The sequence below is a fragment of the Eutrema salsugineum genome, unplaced genomic scaffold (genome assembly GCF_000478725.1).
Source record: "Eutrema salsugineum unplaced genomic scaffold, Eutsalg1_0 scaffold_3, whole genome shotgun sequence".
NCBI lineage: Eukaryota > Viridiplantae > Streptophyta > Magnoliopsida > Brassicales > Brassicaceae > Eutrema > Eutrema salsugineum.
This window is the reverse complement of record NW_006256756.1, coordinates 8123726-8140495: the sequence shown is the minus strand read 5'-3', so window position 1 is coordinate 8140495 and position 16770 is coordinate 8123726. Positions and strand designations below refer to the sequence as shown.

Sequence of the window (16770 nt, the reverse complement as noted above, 5' to 3'; positions counted from 1 at the left end):
GCATCAGCAGTTTGTACCGCCTCCAGTGAATGCTCAAAAGCAGTTTGTACGACCTGTGAATATGCATCAATAGTTTGCACCTCCGCCGTTTCATCAGCAGTTTGTGCCACCACCGTCTCCTCTGGTGCAGCCTAATGCGTTTGGATTAACGTATTATGAGGCAATGAGGAACTTGAAGGACATGAACATGGAGTCATTTGGAGAAAGGTCTGATCTTGTCACTGCTGACAATTGGAGGAAGAAGCTGGAACGGAACTTTGAGTCCATGAGGTGCGCACAGAGATACCACAGGGAGCTAGCACTTCAGTACCTACGGGATGAGGCACTAATTTGGTGGGAAGGTGTTGTTGAAGGAGTCCGTGAACACTATGAGCTGGCATGGAATGACTTCAAGGATGAGTTTTCTCGTGAGTATTTTTGACCAGAGGCAATGGATCAGATGGAGAGTGCTTTTGAGGATTTGCGCCACGGAAACCTCAGTGTGAGGAAGTACAAAAAGGAATTCAACAGGTTGAGGAGATTCTCCAGGAAGAGTTTCACTCAGGCTGATTTGATTCGTCTGTTCATGAAAGGTTTGAGGTTGGAGCTGAGGAATCATTACTCGATCGAAAGGTACCAAAGTTTGGTAGAGCTAATGGAAACAGCTACTAAAAAGGAAGTTGGTCTTGAGGAAGAGCTTAAGAAAACCAGGAACATGTAGGCTCGTATCAGTGCCTCGCGTGTTCAGGAAACCCAGAAGAGGACGTGGATATACATGACTGGGAACTTTCCTTCTGAGAATGCTCCAATGTACAACCGCTGTGAGAAAAAAACAATTTGGGTGCTGTGGGATAATCAAGTGTTTTGGATGTGGAAGAGGTGGACATCTCACTAAGGATTGTCGAGCCTAAGAAAAGAACAATCAGTGTTTCAAGTGTGGAGTGCATGGATATTTTTCTAAGGATTGCAAAGTCCTTCTGCCCAATCAGCAAGCTCCCGCAGTTCACCAAGGACCGATGCCAGGACCACCAACTAAGAGGCAAACCGTTGGACTGTTTGTGTATGCGCTCACCAAAAATGAAGGGGAAGCACCGATCGCTAGTACGTATATGAGTTATTTCACTTTAAAGATAGTTGTGATACTTATGAATTTGCGTAAAATGGAAATTGTGTGCTTAGACATAAGTATAAAAATTATGTAGGATTGGTCTCCGTAGGAGGAGTGATAGCTAACACTTTACTTGACATCGGTGCCACTCATAGTTTTGTGAGCCTGAGGTTGACCAAGTGTTAGACTTTTGCTGGAAAGTTCATACCTAAGTCGAAAGCAATTGAAACTGATGGGACTGAACAGGTGAAGTTTATTGGAGTGCATGAAGATGTATCAGTCTTGCTAGAAAGAGCGGAGCTTCCGTGGAATTTGGTGGAGATGAAGCTGGGCCAATATGATGTGATCCTCGGAATGGACTGGTTGAAGCACTATCAAGTCATCATGGACTGTGAAAAGACGCGAGGCTACATACCATGACAAGATAGAAGATTGATGTTTCAAGGAATCAAGACAGATACAGGTTTGCCGATAATCTTGTTGATTTACGCTATAGACTTAATGGAGAAAGGATGTGAGGCATATCTGGCGACGATTTCCATGACTGGAGAGGGAGAGTCGGAGAAATTATCAGTAACCAACGGGTACGTGGACGTATTCGAACCGTTGACTGGACCGCCACCATAGTGAGGGGACGATTTATCAGGTGAAGTCTATTGGACCGCCAATTGAAACTGATGGGACTGAACAGGTGAAGTCTATTGGAGTGCATGAAGATGTATCAGTCTTGCTAGAAAGAGCAGAGCTTCCGTGGAATTTGGTGGAGATGAAGCTGGGCCAATATGATGTGATCCTCAGAATGGACTGGTTGAAGCACTATAGTCATCATGGACTGTGAAAAGACGCGAGGCTACATACCACGACAAGATGGAAGATTGATGTTTCAAGGAATCAAGACAGATACAGGTTTGCCGATAATCTTGATGATTTACGCTATAGACTTAATGGAGAAAGGATGTGAGGCATATCTGGCGACGATTTCCAGGACTGGAGAGGGAGAGTCGGAGAAATTATCGATAGTCAACGGGTACGCAGACGTATTCGAACGTTGACTGGACCGCCACCATACTGAGGGGACGATTTCACTATCGAGCTAGAACCAGGAACGACCCATGTTTCGAAGGCAGTGTATCGGTTAGCACCAGCAGAAATGACCGAATAAAAGAAGCAGTTAGAGGCCCTTACGGACAAAGTTTTCATCCGACCAAATAGTTCGCCGTGGGGTGCACCAGTGTTGTTTGTGAAGAAGAAATAAGGGAATTTTCGTCTTTGTATCAATTTTTGTGGGCTGAATAAGGTGACCATCAAGAATAGATATACGTTGTCACAAATAGATGAGTTTTTGGACCAACTGCAAGGAGCGTCGTGGTTTTTGAAAATCGATATAGCATCAGGCTACCATTAGATCCGGATCGGATAGCTGAGGAGAATATCAAGAAGACGACATTCCTAACCCGTTATGGACATTACGAGTTTGTGGTGATGCCGTTTGGATTGACAAATGTGCCGGCTGCATTTATGAAATTGATCAACACCGAGCAACTTGGACAAGTGTGTAATTGTCTTCATCGACAATATTTGGGTGTACTCAAGGACCGAGAGGGAGCATGCTTGGCTTCTACATTTAGTGCTTCAGGAGTTAAGAAATCATCAGTTTTTCGTGAATTTCAGCAAGTGTAGTTTTTGGCAAAGAAAGATTTGATTTCTTGGTCATGTTATCTCAGAGGAATGAGTAGAAGTGGATCTAGAAAGGATTGCTGTCGTGGCCTGTTCCTAAAAATATTACAGAGAATCATAGTTTTTTGGGACTAGCCGGATATTACCGCAGATTCGTGCTGGAATTTGTGAGGTTGACGAAGCCATTGTCGATTTTAGTCAAAAAAGATGAGAAGTTTGAGTGGACAAAGGATCGGAACAAGAATTTTGAGGAGATGAAGAAGAGTTAATTCCAAAATGAAAAAAACAGATTAATATCAAAATAACACCACGTTTTCACTCCTCACAGAGAGACAAGCGTTTCTTGACACAACAAACAATAGTGCAAACACAGATATACACTTATCACTATGTAAAAAATAACGAAAGACAATAGAAACTAAGAAGCATCGGAAACATCACCATAGCCAAACTGTGACAAATGATCGGGTATAGTATCATTATTCCAGATGTCGCCTGCACTGTCTTCATCACTCTTGTCAATTTCTCCAAACTGGTTAGCTAACTCTCAACCGCTTATTCTTCAACAGCCACACCATTGTTGTCGTCATTCACGTCATCTCCACCATTGCCGTCGTTCATGTCATCACCAAAATCTTCATCAGCAATAGCCACACAAACATTTTCTAGAGCCCCACGAGCTTCTCCATCACTCTCATCTTTGACATCACCTTCTCTGTTTTTACGTTGACGTGGTGTGAGTTTCTTCATTCTAGACATGACCATTTCAAGGATTTGAAGGATACTGGATGATGGTGATGGTGATTTTAAGAATGATCGACAATGGAGATATGTATTTTAAGAAGAAGAAGTCACGGCTGAGAAGGATATCGAATAAGGGATTTGAATTCTCAAGGGGTTTGGGTTTAAATTTCGAGTGTTCTAATTCAAGAAACTATGGTGTTGATTGGTTCACCCACTATTGCGGGTGCGGTTGGTAGCGATTAATGGCATTATATAACAATCATAGAAATCGCTTCAAACTGCTCCGTATCGTTTTGGTACCGCTGAAATCCAAAAGTGGTTCCTACTAGCGTTTGTGGTTGTGAACAGTAGCGGTTAAGTAAAAAATCATGCTAAAAAAATGGAAAATCACGTTAAAAACAATTATAAAACCCAAACTCTACTAATCTTTTCATATATATATAAACCCTAATCTATCACTTTTTCTATCAAGTGAGAACCTGACTGGTTTAAACGCAGCGGTTGTGGTTGCGAGTGCGAGAATTTGCGGAAGCGGGCAATTGCGGTTTTGAGCGTTATTAAACGGTTTGTAGGACTAGTTAAACTTTTTAAAGCGGGTCCGTTTGCAGAACATTTTTGACTGGCAAACCAGCAGATGTTTTAGCGGTTAAACATAAAATTACCAAAATAAACATCAAATATAGTTATAAAAAAAAACATAAAAACTATATTATTATTCTATATATCAAAATCACTAGTTCAAAAATTAATAATAAATAAATTATAAATAAATAATAAATAATTAATAAAAAAACTAATAAATTTTATGATGACATGTTTTATTTCAATTGTTGGGAATGTCACCCAAAATCGTGTCTAGTAATATAATAAACTGGATAAAATTTGCTCCAATATGTGGATCTTCTGGATTTGTCTTGTGCATGATGTAAAATTTATTTAATTGATCTAATCGATATGAATGAATTAAACCAAAGTATTACGACACTTACACTTGTGTGTTGACTTTCTTCAACTGGTATGGAAGCCATAATTAAGGACTATAACTTTATAGAAAAAGTGATAGAAGGGTTTATATATATAGGAGACGATTAGTAGGGTTAGGGTTTTAAATTGTTTTTAACGTAATCTTCCATTTTTTATGGAGTTTTTTTTTTAATCCAATTGCTACCACCCATAACCACAAACTCTTGCGGGAAGCACCTTTTGGATTTCAACAGTACAAAACGATATAGAGCGGTTTGCAGCAATTTTTATGATTGTTATAAAACGTTGTTAACCGCTACGTTGCATTTACGGGTGATAGCGGGTGAACCAATCAACATCTGAGTTAATTTAAGTTAGGTCATGCAAAAATTTATTAGATCTATTGAAAAAAATTTACATCATTCATAAGAAAAACTCAGAAGATCCATGTATTGGAACAAATTTTTTTTTTGTTTGCTACATAACTAAACACAATTTTGGGTGATGCTCTCAAAAATAAAACATGTCATTATAAAACTTTTTAGTTTTTTTTTGAATAATTATTTAATATTTTTTTATTTTTTTTATTATCTATATACTTATTTGTGTAGTGATTTGCTAACGTGTCGCATTCACAGTGAGTTTCACCGCCTTTCGCTTACGTGTCAGCTCCAAAATGAGTTTCGACCGCAGAAAGACCATTTAGCCCTATTTTCCGATTACGTGTCATTATTTGATTAGTTCTTATTTGATGACATGTAAAAAAAACTTAAAACAAACCAGTTTAAATTCTTAAGGTTAAATGCTTAATTCCGTACTCAATCAAACCGTTTTTTAAAATTAGATAAAACCGAAATTTAGAAGAAATTTTTTAAAAAAAATCACAAAAACGTTTTTAAAAAAAAAGCAAATAGAAACTATATCTCTTAATGATTACCATTTTTTTATATTTCCAAAATTTACACAAAATCTAATAAAAATGTTAAAAGAAACAAAGATAGAATCTAATTAAAAATTAATGAAATGTAGTATGAAAACAAAAAAAAAACTAAAAGTTAAATAAAGTTTGACTAAAAATCTAACAAAAAGTTAAAAAAGATTATATGTTTTTCGATTTCTTATAATTTAGTAGAAATATCAACCACTTTTCTCTAATTCTCTCATTACTTTCAAAAATTGTCTAACCTCATTCTTCTTCATTCTAACTAAAAAATCATGGAATCATCAGGTAAACATATACTAATGTTTTTCTAAATAAGTATTCAATAAGGAATAACTTAAATCATATCGGTCTAAATTATTATGGTTTAATATTTCACTTTATTGTCAATACTATTTTTAATTTAATAAAATTGATATTTAGTCGAATCTAACAAAAAAATAAAAATCAATCAATGAAATGTCTAACGAAATGATGATATTTGTAATGTCTAAAATACGTAAAAAAAGTGATCAAAGTTGAACAAGTTTATACGGTACTTAAAAAAATTACATCTAAAATACATAGAACAATGATAAAAAAAAATCTCAAAACTATTTAAGCTAAATTATTTGGATACTAATATATTTTTATTTACTCTCTTTTATATTGTTTTCACGATTATGTTTTCAAACATTAACATACATAATAATCTAACAAACAAATATATTCAACAATAGAGAATAAAAAAAACAAATGAATCTAAACTACTATTTGATTTTCAAACAATCAGATGGAGAATTATATCAGTCCGCACAAGACGCGGAAAAGTTAACTAGTTATTAAATATTTTGAACTAGTTATTTTGATATTTGGCTCAGTGAAAAGTTCATACTTATTTTGGGTCAATGAATAATTCGTAGTTATTTTGGCGTAAACAACTGAAACATATTAGCATACCACTTGAGAAAGTTAAATGTGTTTACTGTAGTTATCAATGTGTTAGTAATAGAATTGGTAGGTAGCTCTTAGAGCATCATTAACGCGGTATTTACCTGCGTCTCTTATAGAAACTTAATAATAACTGGTTTCTAAAATTAAAAAACATTTCTTATTTGGAGACAATAAAAAATATTTCGGCAGCCACGTGTCTGCAGATTATTGGTAAGAGCATCTCCATCAGTGTAATTCATCTTGGATCTTTTAAGATTAAACTATTATTATTTTTCTGATTTAAGTAAAGTTAAGAACTACTATATTATTTTCTTCCTCCATTAGTGAACCCCAATTAGTGAACCCAGGATTTTTAAGAACAAAATAATATTCAATTTATAAAATATTAGTCAAGCATTGAACGTTTAATGGCAAGTGTTACAACTGATTACATTAGTTATACAAGAACTTACAAGTTATTCATAAAAGCAAAAAAGAGCCAACCTCAAAAACATTTTTAGCAAAGGAGAGAGTATCAATGCCGAGACAGATGTTAATCAGTTGTCTCAGCAAGCTGAGGAGCTTCACTTTGTCTCAAGCTTTCAAGAGTAGAGATCATTCTATCCAGAGAGTCATGAAAAGACTTTGCCTGTAGAAAACAGAGATCATATTTACAATTAAATGACCATTGCAGACACAGTATAACATCAAAGCTACAGAGAAGATGCTGCTATGGATATTCACAATGATGACCATTGCATAACCAAATGTTTAAAGGTTTTCTCATGTTGCCAATTTGGCATCTCAAAATTCACATCCGTAATCTATCGGGTCAGTGACATCAATGGGGTTGCTGCCTGATATAATGGACCAATGTCTGATTATTACTAACAAGAGAAATTAAAAATTCAAGATGCCTTACAAGAGCAAGGGTGGGTGGGTGATTACCATCGACAAAAAGAAGAACAAGGGGTACCTATAGAGGAGTCCAACATTTGGAGAACCAATTTTCATCCGTAAAACCTGAAGAAAATCAAACCATTATATGTTCTTTCTTAAACAAATCTGCAGCTTCACTGCTTGTCTTGATAAAAGCATCACAAACTAATTTGCTCTATTAAAATTAGAAGATACATGGAAACAACTAAATCAGAAAGATGTTATACACCACATTTACTACCGTTCACCAGACATTTCAAATCAAAAGTTAGCATTATAACTTGACCGTAAATGGAATAGCTAGCTAGCTTTGCTTCAAATGGAATAGCTAGCTGGCTTGACCGTAAATCAAATCAGAAAGATGTACCCATCGCTGTTCTGCATCAAAGAGAGTGACACCAAACGGGTTTTGCTTCATCATTCTCAGAGAAAGGCACAAATTAAGACAACAATGAGCTCATTTATTTATTTATTTTGAATAGAATGTTAAATTTATTCAAGAAAAAAAAATACATATTCTTTACAACTGTTTTGAAATTATAATTTAAACAGCTTGATCAGTTTGTGTTTGAGAGAAGAGTTGTGGATCTCCTCTTACACCAAACCAAACCTGCAGTCCATCGCCATACTTGTTTTGGATTGTGCTCAACCTGTTACGCACAATGCGATCAATCTTCCTGAATAAAGCTTCGCCAGAGTTGTGTTGTTCACCGTGTCTTCGACCATTTCGTTCACACCATATAGAATATATGGCTGCTTGGAATACATAACGGGTGATAAACGAGGTGACCGATTTACCAAGAGGACGGGACATTCCCTCGACGAGACTGGCCCATGTGATTGTAAAGTCTGATCCCATGATTGTCGCCGCAAGAGCTTTCCAGAGAGTCTGTGTATAAGTACACTCGAAGAACAAATGGTCCCGGGTTTCTATGAAGTCACCGCATAATACACATTTGGGATTAACATTGCTGTTCCACTTGATCATTCTGTCACCTGTGGATAATCTGTTTTTTGCCGCCAGCCAAGTAACAAAAGAGAATTTGGGAGTTGCAGAGGAGAACCAAATGCTATGCCATGGATCCCATTTAGCATTTGGATTTCTCATGTTTTCCCAAGTCTCTTTTGAGCTAAACTTTTGCCTGTAAATGTCTCCTCTGCCCCTCCAAAGAGGAATATCTTCCTTCCCAAGAATGCGCTTACATTGCTCTGTTTTGATGTCCTCCTCCACCTGTCTCAGTAGAGGATTTCGATGCCTTCTACAGCGGTTCCTGTCCATGACTGCGCCAAGGGTGGCGTGGATTGGGATTCCTAAGTCAATACTTCCTCTTTCACCAAAAACATCATAAAGACAGCCTTGACTGCTCCACCGATCAAACCAAAAGGAGGTTCCATTGCCATTATGAATTTCAACCCTGTAGAGGTCTTTTGCAGAATTTCTATATTTTAAAACCTTCTTCCATATCTAGGATCCCAGAGTGGTCGTGTTGCTTACTCTCCACAGTGAACCATTCCGAATCAAATATTTTTGCACCCAGTTTACCCACAGCGAGTCTTGAGCAGATAGAATCCTTCATATCAGCTTCATTACACAGACTTTGTTTACTGAGTTCAAATCTTTTATGCCCAGACCTCCTTCTGCTTTGGGACTACAGACCATTTTCCATGAAACTTTTGATTTCTTCGTGCCTGACCAGAGGAAGGATGCACAAAGCTTATCAATCTCTGTGATGCAGGTTTTTGGCAGGCGAAAATCTGCCATCCAGAAATTGGTTAAGCTGAAGATAACAGAGTTCAGAAGCTGTAACCGACCTCCAAAGGACAAGGGTCGAAACATCCATGATTTGATGTTGTTTCGGATGTTTTTGATAAGTGGCAAGTAATCTGCCTTTGTCATCCTCCGAGTAAGTAGGGGAAGACCAAGGTAGCGAACAGGTAAAGCTCCATGAGAGAAGGGGAATTCTCTCAGAATATCCTCGCGAGCATCATCCAGCACACCTGCCATATATAGCGTGGATTTCTCAATACTCACATGAAGACCTGAATGCACTGCAAATTCCTCGAGCACCTCAACAGTACCCTCAATCGATCGCTTATCTCCTTCTACAAAGACCATTAAATCATCCGCGAAACAAAGATGTGTCAGAGACAAGTCTTTACATGCAGGATGATAGCCAATTCTGTTAGTTGCAGCAGCTTCGTCAAGTCTTTTGGATAAGACATTCATGCAAATCACAAACAGATAAGGGGAGAGTGCACATCCTTGTCGTAAACCCCTTGAGCTACCAAAGTACCCTGCCAATTCTCCATTGACTTGTACTGAGAAAGAAGCAGAAGAGATGCAAAGCCGAATCCAGTGTATATACTCCTCAGGGAAGTCCATAGCTCTCAAAGTATTAAGTAGAAACTCCCATTGACAGAATCAAATGCTTTTTCTATGTCTATTTTCATGGCACATCTGGCTGTGATGTCTTTTTTGTGATAATCTTTTACTAACTCAGTAGCAAGAAGCACATTTTCCATCAGTAGTCTATTTTTAACAAAAGCTGATTGGTTTGGAGATATGAACTTGGGAAGTATGATTTTTAGTCTATTAGTCAAGATCTTTGAGATGAGTTTGTAGAGCACATTGCAGCAACTGATTGGCCTATAGTCTTTCATGGAGAGAGCCTCTTTCTTTTTTGGAATCAGAGCTAGAATAGTTGAGTTAACTCCCTTAGGCAAGAATCCCATTTGAAAAAAAGACTGAATCGCAGTGATCAAATCCTTTCCAATGATTGCCCAAGTTTCTTTGAAGAATTCAATGGTATAACCATCAGGACCTGGTGTCTTTTCTTTTGGCATGGAAAATAGAACACGCCTGATCTCCTCCTCCGTAACCTCATGCGTTAAGAGTTCTTTGTCTGCCTCAATACATCTAAAGCTGATGATGTCCTGCAGCTCAGTAATTGTCCAGCTAGTGAAATCCTCGGGATTGTGGTTGAGAAACTCATTGAAATACCTGATCGCTTCAGCTTTGATCTCCTCATGCTCGTTATAACTGATCCATCTGAGCATTTTATTTCACTTATTTTGTTTCTCAGATTGCGGGTCTTGACTGCATTGAAGAACACTTTAGTGTTCTGATCCCCAGCTTTTAACCAAGTCAACTTCGCCTTTTGTCTCAGATACTTTTCCTCTATGTCCGCAAGATGGCTCCATTTCGTGTATGCCGTTCTCTCCTCTTCCATTGCCTGATCAGTTGGGACCTGCATCGTAATTGTCTGCAGCTCATAAAGTCTGCTGTAGGCTTCCTTTGTCCTTAGAGTAATGTCACTGAGCATCTCTTTTCCCATCTTTCTAATGGGAGCTTTTAAGGCCTTAAGCTTCTTTGAGAGTCTGAAAATGGCTGAAGTAGAATGGAAAAGGGGTTGAGTTTGATCCCATATTGACTGGACCTGATCCATGAATCTCGGGTATTGAACAAGAACATTTGAGAACTTGAATGGACGTTTTTTCCTCGGTTCTACTTCTTTCAGCTGTATGCGGCATCGAAGATGATCCGAGCATCCTCCGGCTTCGAAGACGCAATAGGATTGAGGATAGTTGGTAATCCAGTCTCCATTTACCAGTACTCTATCCAATTTCTTGCTTATTAAGCCTGTTGTTCTCTTGTTTGTCCATATGTATATCTTGGACCATGATAACTCATATCAAGAAGCTCACAGTATCCAACTACTTCCTGAAAGTCTCTCATCCCCATCGACACCATGGGAGAATCCTCGAACATGGAGTGTTCCTCCCCCTCCAATATTTCATTGAAATCTCCGCAGATGATCCATGGCTTATCCCTGAAAAAACCAGAGTCATGGTGGCTTTTCATATCTTCCCACAACTGCTTTCTTTCCTCCACTGTGTTCATAGCATAAAAAAAACGTGACTAGCTGTATATCATCACTTACCTCTCTCATCACTGAACACGAGATCAGCTGTGCAGACTTATAAATAGGAGTGATTCGCACATTACGTTTCCAAATCAGCCACAGCCTTCCGAGCCTATGGTGCTCATAATTACCCATCCAAGACCAGTCCCAAAACACTTCTGACACTACTCGACTTGCATGTCTTTCCTTTACTTTTGTTTCTAGAAGGCAGCCAAAGTCAAAACCGCTACGATCAACCCATTCCTTTACAACTTGGTGTTTACTTTTTTTGTTGAATCCTCTAATATTCCAGAAAAATCCAGACATTAAAGGTTTTGGCGAGGGGGACCAGACTTTTGATTTCCCTGGATGGGATCCGAGGCTTTCTTGGTTTGGTTTGTTGATGTTTTTTTCTGAGCTAGTCTTCGGGATTGTCTGGTGTTAGTTTCCAGGCCTCCATCAGATGCAGACGTGTTTGTATTCAGAGATAGTGCGGTAGCTTGCTCCACATCATTCTCTTTGTTTAAATCCTCTGGCAGGGTTTGGTTCTCAGTTTGCTGTTCAGTGTCAGTCTTTCCTTCCTCTTCGTTGATATGTTCACTTTCAGATCCCTTATCCACTTCGTCTCTATTCTGCAGAGCCAAGAAACGTGAGTTTACGAGAATACTGACCTCACCATACATTGAGTCTTTTGTGACCTTACTTGCTGAACGAACTGTCTTAGTTGGTGTTGTCCATTCACCATCTTCTATCACTTTTTCAGTAACAGGCAATGATGATCCTTTGTTTTCTGCAGCTACGGTTTCTTTGTTCACACGCTCAGTCTCATCTGCTTTTGGAGTTTCTGGATTACTCTGTCTTTGTACCTTCTGTAGAACACATTCATGCTGTTTGTGTCCCCATTTTTCATAGTTCGTACATTTTGCTGGCAGCCATGGGTATTCATAGGATATCTGAACGCACTTCCCATCATCAAGCTCGAAAGAGAAAGATTTAGGGAGGGGCTTCGTGACATCCACTTCGACAAAAACCCGCGCTTCTTCAAAACTTCTGCATAACTCAATATCTGGATGAAGATGCTTTGGCTCTCCTATTGGGCTTGTCAGAAAAGACAAACCCTTCCACGCAAGCATCGATCGAGGGGCTTTTTTAACCACCACCCACAAAGGTATAGACTTCATCTCAGATTGCATCTCTTCTGGAAAAGGACTCCATTTCGAAATGATCACAGGAACATCACATAGGTTCCACATACGTCACTTTAGAACTCTGTTTCGCACTGTTGAATCCCTTATTCTGAACTTCATTGTGGTTTTGTCCACTACATATACATCGATTCGAACTGTTTTGTCTGATAGTGGCCAGATTTTGTTAACCAACACATGAACTTTTCCCACATATGGAGCAGTGTCGAGAAACTTGCCCACCAAGAGATCCTCCCAAAGTGGTGGAGAGTCTCTAAACACATCCATTGGCACTTTCATGGTATCAACTCCGTTAACTTCCATCACCGTAAAATCGTATTTTTGCATCGTCGGCCTGTTTTGGACCGCTGCAACCCACGCTCCACCCTTAGCCGGAGCTTCCACACCCTTCGTAACACTCTGTGTCCTCGAACTCAGATCTCCAACTGAACCACTTTTCTCTGTTTTCTTTACAACTGAATCTTCCATCGCCTCTGCAATCATGTTAACGGTAGCCAGCTCTTCATTATGCATCGTACCCTTGTTGTGCCCTGGCGGAGAGGCCGCCGGAGGCAGCATCTTGTCGAAGAAGCTAAGAAATCCTAATCGCTTACTTTTTCGCCAAGCTCACCAAAACGCACCGTTTCGAATTATCACCCACGCTATCAATGAGCTCATTTAACTTGCATAGATCATTAAAATACAAGCAAATAATGAACAGACCAAAGTTTTTATCAGAAGTGATCCTTTTGATTGACTAGCGTAAATCGAAAAATCCACTATCAAGCAGATTAAAGTCAGTTTCTTCCAATTCCCAATTATAAACACATAAATGGCCGTCTAGTACCTGTTTAGGAGGAGAAACGGATTCACCGTAATCACCACGAGCACAACTCTCCATGAACTACAAGGCAACTTTGTCTCCCAGAGAGTGGAGACTGATGTGGAAGTCTCGATTTTTTCTAAACTCTCTCGAGAAAGTAGTTTTGATTTCGACTTCAAACTCTCCCATTTGCTGTGGGCGAATCTCGCCGGAAATGAACTAACTCATTGGTGAAAAAATGAAGACAAGAAAGATGGATCATCGATACAATGTTCTGTCTTGCCGATTAATTTAAAAGAGGTTCGTCGAAGAACAATCACCAGGGTTTTGAATATCGAGAGAAATGAATTACAGAAAATTTATTAAAAAAAAAATTTCTGGCCAATCAGCATCTTCCATGTATTTTAAGAGACAGCCTCTTCCATCTCTTACCTAAAAAACGATCCATAGCTTATTTGGACTTTTTAATTATTTTTAAATCAATTTGTCTATGAAACTGGGCCACAAAAACACCTAAGAGCACCCTCAATGGTAATATGTAATTAGAGGCTCTAATTATTTATTTTAATGGTTTTAATGATTATGTAGGTTTTAGAAATTCAATTACAGCTTTACCAAATTTGAACCTCCAATGGTGGGATGTAATGAAGGATTCTAATTAAAATTTTTTTTTTTTTTTAATTATAATTTATAAAATAGAATTATTTTATGAATACAAACTCTTTTATTAATTTGAAATTTAAACAACCATTACATAAAACCAACTTAAATAAAAATATGCAAATCATATTTTTAGCCTTGGAAGCCTTTACACCAGCAGGCCGAGGAACTCCTTCATCCTCTCCATCCCTGAAACGAGCATCTGTTTCTTCAACTCCAGCACCATCGGTTCTTCTTTTTTTTGAACTTCCACTTCCTCTCCACTTCTGATCATGACGCAGTTCTCTCCAGCAGTGCTCCATGGTGAACTTGTGTTTGTAATCATTGAAAAAGATGTCCAATGCCAGCTTCATTACATCATTTTCATTTTGCCCTGATGTTTTTTGAGCTGAAGCTGCCTCATACGACCCAACAAACTTACACACAGACTCATTTATCTTGGCCCATCTCTGCTTACAGTTAGTTGGACCTCTCTTGTCTTCAGGAGACACCTTATCACTCGCCGTATAATAGATGGCTATCCTTTTCCAGAATGCATCAAGCCTTTGCCCATTGCTAATGATTGGATCCTTGCTTGTATTAAACCAGGCGCTTATGAGCACAAGATCTTCAGTGGGAGTCCATGGCTTCCTGGTCGTTTTGTTTTTGGCTTGTGAATCACCTGGACTTGGAGCATCACTCCATTGGGTTCCAAACACTGGGTATGGCTCACCGAGTTCAATGGTTTGTTGCATGGGTTCAAGGCTTTGGGTATGGCTCATTTGTTGGCTGGTTAGCAAGTTCATGAAGCCTGAAGTGTCAGAAAAAGGATTCCTTGAGTCCATTGGAAGCAATGCAAATGCGAATGAAAGAGAAAAAAAACTGACAAGGAAATGAGAAGGGTAGAGTTTAGGCGAATGAAAAGGAAATGAGTAGAAAGAGTTGGCTTCTCTTGGCTAAAGGAATGAAAAGGAATGAAAAGGAATGAAAAGGAATGAAAAGAGGTGGCTTCTCTTAAAAAAACAATGTCTCCACCGTTTTATACAAGCTAAAAGTATTGAAGAGTTTGTGTAACTAGTTAAGCATTCATTGTAATAAGCATTCATTGAGTTTAAGTTTAATTGTTATAGTTGAGTTTGAGTTTAAGTTTGAGTTGTTAGCATTGATTGTGAAACTAGTTTGCATTGATTTCTTTGGGGTTTTGGGTTTAAAAAAAAAAACAAAGTTAGCTTCAATATATAAGGTAACTTTGACTAACCATTTGACTAACCATGGAGTTAGTATTGATTACTATGTTTTGGGTTAAAGTTAGAGTTAGCATTTGCATAAGAGACTTAGCTTTCAAGTTTAAACAAAAACTTCTACTTAGCATTCAAGAGTGAGTAAACTAGCACAAGTTTTCTCCTCTTTTAGTTAGCATTCATTGTGTCACTTATGTTTTACCTAATCAAAACAACTTTGCATTGATCAAATGTGACATAAAGCACACCAAAGACAACCGATTTCAAACAAGCATTGATTCCACTCTCTAATCCAAAATCTAACTACCAAGTATTGATTCCAAACTACAGAGCATTATTTCAAAGCCTAATTCAAGCCATCAAACCATCAATCACATCCGCATATCACACACATCCTAATTAAATCACCCAAAAATTCTTGGATAAACTAAGACATGCAAAAAATACTTACTTGTACAATTGCATGCTTGGGTCGCCGTTGTCGATTTGTTTGGAAGATGCTTGGGTCGCCGTTGTCGATGGGAAAAGAAGAAGTGGTCGGGTCGCCGTTGTCGATGGGAAAGGCAGAAGGTGGATCGCCGTTGATGATGGGAAAAGAAGAAGCGGTCGCCGGAGGAGAGGTTCTCCTCATTGTCGATAACACCAAAGACAAAAGAGAAAGAAGATAGAATGTTTTTCTATCTCACATATCATTTGAAGACTCTACTTTAATAGAGTCTCTGATTAAAAAAAAAAAAAAAAAAAAAAACCATCCAACCAATATCTAAACGCGACGTCAGAGGCTCAAGCAAGTTTCCAAAAACTCTAAAAGTAGAGACGGATGAAGTTTTGATTATCATTTAAACATTTTTTTTAACTTCTAAAAACAATTACATCCTCTCTTCATCCTACCATTGAGGCTGCTCTAAGAGACACTGATGGAAGTGCTCTAATAGAGTTTGGGAACAAAACATTTTTGGGGGTTTATTTTCATTCCAGGAAAACCCATCTCATATTTTTGTTCAGCGATCTCGGCGTCACTCTCGATTTTCCTTCCTCCAATCTCAGATTTTTTTTCATCAGAGGAAGCCTGTTTATCACCTGCTCCATCTCCGGTAACTCCTCGATTCACGCAGTTTTATCGTTTACTGGAAACAACTCATCTACAAAATTCACGGCGAAGCTCAACAACAACCAGATTTCGATTAACTGCGGTGGTGGGTTTTCGGGTAAATCCGGATCGTCTTGTTACCGGATTCGAACCCAGATTTCGAATCAATCCTCGCCCGATTCAGTTGATGTTACCCAGTTTCCGGTGACGCTGATTTCACAAAACCATTCGCTTTGGAGTACAAATGGGAGAAGAGAGGCTACGAAGATCTCTTGATGCTCGCTCGTCCTCTTCATCTCAAGCTTTTAGCAAGCGACGATTATCCAATCACCGTTCTAGATCATTTCAGGTACAGAAGCATCGACGGAGATTTGGTCGGCGATTAGAAAGTACTTAAAGAACATGATCGAGCCATTATGAGACGCGACTAGGTCCAACGAAACAGGGGATCTGCCCCGCTCCACAGCAAGCCTGAACGCTGATACGCGGATGTTGAGGTGCTCTGCAATCTCTTTACAGCTCGGTATCTGCTTTAGTTTCCTGGTCAAGACATTACTAGCCTCTGCAACTTTTGCCGTCAACTCCCACATGCTTCCCTACACACAACAAAGTTAAAATGATGCATTCAC

General features: G+C 38.6%; 2 protein-coding genes across 2 annotated transcripts; both read right to left on the bottom strand.

Moving 5' to 3' along the window:
• Positions 1-3319: 3319 nt before the first annotated feature.
• Positions 3320-8541, bottom strand: LOC112085350. Its single transcript, XM_024154558.1, has 2 exons — positions 7892-8541; positions 3320-3515 (listed from the first exon to the last, which is right to left on the bottom strand). The coding sequence occupies exons 1-2, from the start codon at positions 8539-8541 to the stop codon at positions 3320-3322; spliced, it is 846 nt and encodes a 281-aa protein (XP_024010326.1).
• Positions 7794-15696, bottom strand: LOC112085115. The gene is made up of 2 exons (XM_024154122.1): positions 15503-15696; positions 7794-13390 (listed from the first exon to the last, which is right to left on the bottom strand). Exon 2 carries the CDS (start codon positions 12415-12417, stop codon positions 11491-11493), a length of 927 nt encoding a protein of 308 aa, XP_024009890.1. The 5' UTR covers positions 12418-13390; positions 15503-15696; the 3' UTR covers positions 7794-11490.
• Positions 15697-16770: the final 1074 nt, after the last annotated feature.

Excerpts from the sequence above, each read along its gene's own strand:
- LOC112085350 (XM_024154558.1), bottom strand. The coding sequence starts at position 8,541 with ATGGACAGGAACCGCTGTAGAAGGCATCGAAATCCTCTACTGAGACAG. Across the intron at positions 3,516-7,891 it reads TTGAGCACAATCCAAAACAA|AATGAAGAAACTCACACCAC; the intron begins GTATGGCGATGG and ends GGTCATGTCTAG.
- LOC112085115 (XM_024154122.1), bottom strand. The coding sequence starts at position 12,417 with ATGTGGAACCTATGTGATGTTCCTGTGATCATTTCGAAATGGAGTCCT.